The 6350-nt window shown below is 35.6% G+C and overlaps 1 protein-coding gene across 2 annotated transcripts; it reads right to left on the bottom strand.

Moving 5' to 3' along the window:
* Positions 1–778: 778 nt before the first annotated feature.
* LOC114416682 (palmitoyl-acyl carrier protein thioesterase, chloroplastic-like) lies at positions 779–5759 on the bottom strand. 2 transcript variants are annotated; one of them, XM_028381641.1, is made up of 7 exons: positions 5448–5759; positions 4319–4838; positions 3773–3906; positions 3180–3293; positions 2644–2812; positions 2480–2548; positions 779–1592 (listed from the first exon to the last, which is right to left on the bottom strand). In XM_028381641.1, the coding sequence occupies exons 2-7, from the start codon at positions 4808–4810 to the stop codon at positions 1311–1313; spliced, it is 1260 nt and encodes a 419-aa protein (XP_028237442.1). In that variant the 5' UTR covers positions 4811–4838; positions 5448–5759; the 3' UTR covers positions 779–1310. The 2 variants fall into 2 exon arrangements, with proteins under 2 accessions (XP_028237442.1, XP_028237444.1); XM_028381643.1 differs by having other exon boundaries at positions 5453–5759.
* Positions 5760–6350: the final 591 nt, after the last annotated feature.

Raw genomic sequence — 6350 nt, 5'->3', positions numbered from 1 at the left:
AAAAAAATTTTCAAAAAGGCAAAAGTAGTTTATTTTCGCCATAGCAAATTCTCAATTCGTTACAATGAAATCTTATTTTCCAAAAATTAAAACTTTAAACATTCATTACAACAAATTAACAACTGGTCATAACAAATTCTCAACTCGTTGCAGTCCTTTATGTTACACATAATCTCTGTGTATACGATAACTTAAATATTTATTATTTCTTTCTACAATTAGATTAGATTCATCCACCTATCATGTCTTTATATGTCTCTCATCCGTTCTTTGGCTATGAGTTGGCCTTATAGGGAGGGAGGGAGGACAGCCTACAAGCCCTTTAGCATTTCATTCTTTCAATCTTATTAGTTTTTTAATCCCTCCTTTTTTTTAACCAAAGGAAGAAAGAAAACTGGTTTTGTATGTTGAAAAGCAACACAGTATCCTTATTTTAACATTTATTTTTTAATAAGAAATATATATATATATATATATAACTTTAAAATTATATTTTTCCCTTCTTTTCTCTTTCTTTTTTTCCCTTTTTGTTTTCTAAATCAAACATACCTAATGGTCTAAGGTAAAAGGATATTCTTCTCAACCTCTCATTAAAAGTTATCGAAGATGATTCTTAGAATTCTGATTCCATGCGTACTGACATGGCATAAAGTAATTTTGTTTGTATATGCACTTTGTCCTGACTTTGTTTTCTTCGTGGACAACAGATTCATAGAACATATATCAATTATAACAATATCAAGACATAGCCTAAAAAATTTGAATATAAAATAGAATGTAAAAAAGATCACAGCCTGAGATGGATAAATCATAAATGGTTAAATCTCTCGGAACATACATGTCTACATGATAGTGCCGGTCATATGAAGTTGTCTATATAGCTAGAATCCATCCCGTCACATGACCCATATTTGTGTGCGCAATTAATTGCTAATAATAGAAACCACAAAAGAGACCCAGGAGGCCTTTCCTGCAAGCTATACATAGCTTTATTTGTTTTGGTATGTTCACGAGGAATATTGCATCTTTCTTATAAGGGAAAAGAAAAAAGAACTATAATATACACGCTTAGCCATTTTTATGAAACAATTAAATTTTGATGACACCTAGCAGCAGCATAACCATAAACGAAATGGAGCAGAAGGGAAAGTAGTGGTAGGAGCTATTTTTTAATTACAAAATGATAAGACCGAGTTTTTTTATTATTATTTTTTGTTTGTTTTATATTTTAAGGCAACAAGCAAAGCTCTCCAATCTGCAAGTGGGAACATGAATTATGCCACTCTTCCATTGATGTCAATCAATGAGATTCAGGTGCTTTCTGCTGGAACAGGAACCTGACTCAAAACATGACCAAAGTTTCTGTTTAAGGGTTTTGGCCTCCATTCGGTCCTGCCCCTCACAATCTCAGCACCATCATCAAGTCGAAGCAAGTGCTTGCACTCAAAAAATCCATCATCTGCTAAGTTTCCAACATCAGCACCGGAGAGATCAGAGAGGGAATCTAGCACACTGTTCCTGCCACACTCCCTCCTGTACTCCAATGTCATGGCACATAGCTCATGGCTCTCCAAAAGTGGCTGCGGAGCACTCTGCAGGAGTCAATAGCATAATTCTTTGGTTAAACGTTCTGATCAAAATCCAAATGCATAACAAACTAAACAAATAAAACATAAAGGGTAAAATATGTTTTAGGTCCTTATATTTTCACAGTGAAATCTGATTTTCATTCCTGAATTTCAACTTTGGTCAATACTCCATAAAATTTACATAAAACAGTGGTTTAGTGGTTTTTGTCTCTCCTCACAGTGAAAACCATCTTGATGAGGGACAAAAAACCATTATTTTTCTAAAGTTCAGGAACCAAATTATTCAAAAGTTAAACTACGGAAACAAATACCAATTCTTACCAAAAATACAAGGATTAAAAACATACTTTACCCAAACATAAATCATTAGTTTCCCCTCAAAATAACACACTAATAAAAAGGGGGACAATATAAGTTGAACACAGAAAGATCATACGAGGAAGTGTGTTGTTCTATTTTTCCCATCCAATATCCCATTTTACTATTCCATTATCTCATGAATCAAGTTTCAAGACACTTCAAACTAGCATAAACCACTTCCATACGAGACATCAAATGCCCACAACAAATTGAATGCTTCTGTCTTCAAACAACTTTCACTTGGCGGTACTGGAAATCTGAAACATGATCTTACTCAACACTTTTATTACTACTCACACCCAGATTCCTCTCAAAAGAAAACACTGGCAGAGTGGTAGTTGCTTTGGCACACTATCATATAGACCCAATGGGTTCTTTAGAGTCTTTTGAAAGGAAAGTGGGTGTTGCAGAATTACAGAATCACCATTCAACCTGCCTTGCAAAAGGTCAGACGAGCCTTGCTAATAAATCCACCAAAAAAAGAAGAGAAATTCAAGACAGAATAATATGAAACAAGAACAGAAGACTACCTCCAGAATCCACCCAACATACTTCACATTGTTAACATGCTGATTCACATCTAGATCATGCCATCTGGGCTGAAAATAGAGATACGTAACATCTAATCAGAAAACATCTGAGACATTTTAGAAAATAAATCAATGATAACATAATTGAAAAGAAGTTTGCATACACTTAAACCAGTGCGAATGAAATTAGCTGAATCATCAAGTTTGGTTAGTTTTCTGTTATCCTCTGGCACAACTGGAGCAGAATCCACAAAATAAGAGCTTATCTCTGCCCTGACTTCTTCGGGAATTTTAGACAGTCTTCTTGTCACTTTATTCATCATGACCCAAACACTGCATAACATCAAAATCAAAATCAAACTCAACCAATCAGAAAATGCTTATAAGTTCGTAGCACCAAGGTGCAACATGTACACAAGTTGAAGGCTGGTACTTAATAACAAATTAAGAAGATATTAGATACTGTTGGTAGATTAAAAAATTATCATCAACAAAATTTTGTATGCTTAAATCTGTAATGAATTGCCTTTCAATAGTGGTGTATTAAGAGAAAGTAAATATGATAATAGATAACTTCACACAGCCTCGTGAGATTAAAAGCAGTGCCAAATCACCAGAGAGAAACATTCAGATTCAGAAAAACTCTTCAAAACATGTCTATAGGCAACAGAAAAAAAGGATTCCTGAAACTGATATCTACCTGGAGGCTCTTGTCAAGATTTCACCAGTTTTGGCGTCACGCACAAGCCAATCACGACGCATACCATTCTTCCCTGATGCAGAAACCCACGTGTCTACTTGAACAACATCACCCCTGAAGCAAATATAGATTCATTCAGCTTCAGATGAACATATTCATAATTTACTAAAGAGATTATTCTCGTACCCAGTATAACAGACTTAAGGCAAAGGACTTCCCATAATTCACTACATACAAAGCTTATGTTTATTAGATCTATTATCATCCAAGAAGAATTTCAGATACATTGCAGAAGTAATTTTTTTTACAGTTTCTTGAGATAGCTTTTGAAAAATGAAAAATATTTTTAAAAATAATTCACAATCTATTCCATACATGCCTTAAATCCCAAGTTCCCAACTATCATTCCATTTTTGTGAAAAAAAAAGGCACAAGTGACAGAAACAAAGACAGAAGTACAAAAAAATTCAACCAGATACTATATAAAGTCAAAGCAAAGATGAGTAAGGCAAAAGAAGATTTAACATCTGAGCATGGACGCCTTTGCAATTCTTCACACATTAAAAAGGTTCTTTCTAGTCACACCAACTTACCATGTAGGATATTTATCAACCACAACCTGCATCTTAGTCACCACCCATATCAGGTTCTTCTTACACATTTCAGGCGTGGAACCAAATCCATCACCTAGAAGCCCAGCGGTCTTAACATGATTAAGTGCAGTCTCCTGTTTGTTTTTTTAAATAAACAAACAATTCAAACAATAAAATAAAATAAATCAATATGCAATTGTACAAAACTTAGTTTCCATAGGTGTTTTTCCCATTGTTCTCCGATTAGAATTGAAGTTTTATCTTGGAATCAACATGCAAACATTTATTATGCATGTTACCGACATAAAACTTCAATTTTCATGGGAAAACAAAAAAAAATGCCAAAGAAACTATAGGTAAGTTTTGTCCTATGCAATAATTCTCAATAGTTTTTGTTGACATCCCGTGATAACTTTAACTTTTTCAAAAAGTTACATTCAGAAAAATTAAGATAAATATGATTTTTAATAAACTTATCTACGGTCTTTGTTGATAAATTTATTAAAAGTTAGGTGATTTTAAAATGTAACTTTTTGTTGATCTTACCTGCAAATGATTCATTAAGGTCTCTATTGACGCAGTTTTGTCTGCGCCAATTTCGTAAGACCTTATGGGGAAGTTCTGCCTGAACACGAGCCCGTCCTGCACGATCTTCCCAATCCCAAAGGGGTCAATGAGCATGTCGGGGCGGCGCGGCTTCCAATCCAGCATCATCCACTGCTTCTCCGCCGCGAGGAACACGGTGGTGATGGCGGCCAGAAGCATGCTCCAGTCAGGTAACTGATTTATAAAAGTCCTCGGGGCGTGCGAAATCGACGACGACGGCAACCATGGCAAATCATTCTCAACCTTCTCCATGGTCTTCGGAGGGGCTTGTGCGTTTGCCTTGACCTGCAAGCAACCGCACAAACCTTGCTTCTCTTTGAGTCCTCCGAGGTTCACAGAAACGCCGCCGCCACCACCACCCTTGGGTTTCCCTTTTCCAGCGTCCGGCGAAGGCACAGGGAGAAACGACGCCGTAGCAGCTGTTGCAACCATTATGAAGAATAATAACAACCCCCTACGCCTGCATGGAAAGTTAAAACGCCATTTTTTTAATAAAAAAATTAATTAATATATAAATTTTTTAAAGCGAAGCTGCAAGGTTATTTAAAGAAAAGAAAAGAAAAAAAAACACATCAGCATCAACATCAGTTGGAAAATTATGTTACAGAATTAATGAAAAAGGTGTATAACTGTATATAGTAAGTTATGATTGTTTTTTTTAGACATCAATCTATCGGCGAATTATTGTGCAATTAATGTAAAAGTCGGTGTAGATCTGACATTGAATCTAGAAAACACCGCAAACCAAGATTGTATATTGAAAGAGGACGAATTGAAGTCCGAGCAAAGAAATTTTTATTTAAAAATTTAATTTTTTAAAAAAATTATATAAATATTGTGACAACATCATGAGTCGCAGTCCAATGCATCAAAATTCACGAAAAAATTAACCGAAAGCGATTTGAGATAGCAATCCTCAATGAGGGTTGGGTTACCGGGGAATGCAGGATTTGTAAAACCAATTTTTTTTATAAGAGAATATAATGATAAAAAAAGGAAAAAAAAAGTTTGGAAACGTGATTTTGCGGTGGAGGTAGATCAGAAGGTAGCAAAACGCGGCGTTTCGTACCTTACCGAACCAGAGCCGAGGAAAAGAAGAGAGAGGGGAGAGCTGAAACGGGGAGAAGAAGTGGCTGATGATGATTCGGTTGCAGAGAATCAATCACAGAAATACTTCTGTTTTTTGTTTCTCCCGTTGCATTCTCTCTCTCTCTCCTTCTTGTTCTTTGTTTTGGGAATGGAACCCACAAATTCTGGGTGTTTTGTTATGGTGTTTTTGCTTCGAAAAGTAAAAGGTAAAGAGAAGGAAGAGTATTAATAATGTTGGGTTTGGGTGTGTGAGAGATAGGGCCAGCGATTGTTTTGAGTGGCACCGAAATAGCCTCCAAGAGGTTTGTTATATACAATACACCTGTCCTCGCGCCCGCCTCTCTTCTCTTTTAAAGTTTCTAATTCCAATTTTCTATACTCTTCTATTTTATATTTACAACACTACCCTTATTTTGACCATCTTTATTGTATTTTTCCTCCTGTGGTATGCATAATTAATAGTTGGGTTTTTCTAGAGGAGATTACATGTTGGAGCCTCGTGGCTCCGTTGTGTGGGCCGTTGGGCAATGCACATGAGTAAAATGGAATAGTTTGGGTTTGGATTAACACTTAATGAAAAATATTCTTTTATAATGTTTTATATTACTTCTTGTTTTATTTTATAATTAAGAAAACCTAAATATTATTTTTGGCCATCTTTATTTTCTTCTTCCAACCACATCTATTATAATCATCATAACTTTCGACACTGTAATTCGTCTTCAATCTCACAGTCAATGCAACACCTTCATACGATCAAACACCACTAGATCCAAACTAATACGACATCTAGTTAAGGATGTCCTCTCTTCCCCTTCTCCTTCCTCTTCCACCACCACTCACACTCAACACCTAGTCACCATCACAACCTGCATGCTCGCTA

Source organism: Glycine soja, chromosome 6, assembly GCF_004193775.1.
Source record: "Glycine soja cultivar W05 chromosome 6, ASM419377v2, whole genome shotgun sequence".
Lineage (NCBI taxonomy): Eukaryota > Viridiplantae > Streptophyta > Magnoliopsida > Fabales > Fabaceae > Glycine > Glycine soja.
This window is presented reverse-complemented; position numbering and strand designations above follow the sequence as displayed.

Coding starts and splice junctions, on each gene's coding strand:
- LOC114416682 (XM_028381641.1), bottom strand. CDS start 4,810: ATGGTTGCAACAGCTGCTACGGCGTCGTTTCTCCCTGTGCCTTCGCCG. Junction 3,294..3,772: donor GTTGATAAATATCCTACATG/GTAAGTTGGTGT, acceptor TATTTGCTTCAG/GGGTGATGTTGTTCAAGTAG. Junction 2,813..3,179: donor ATCTTGACAAGAGCCTCCAG/GTAGATATCAGT, acceptor GATGTTATGCAG/TGTTTGGGTCATGATGAATA.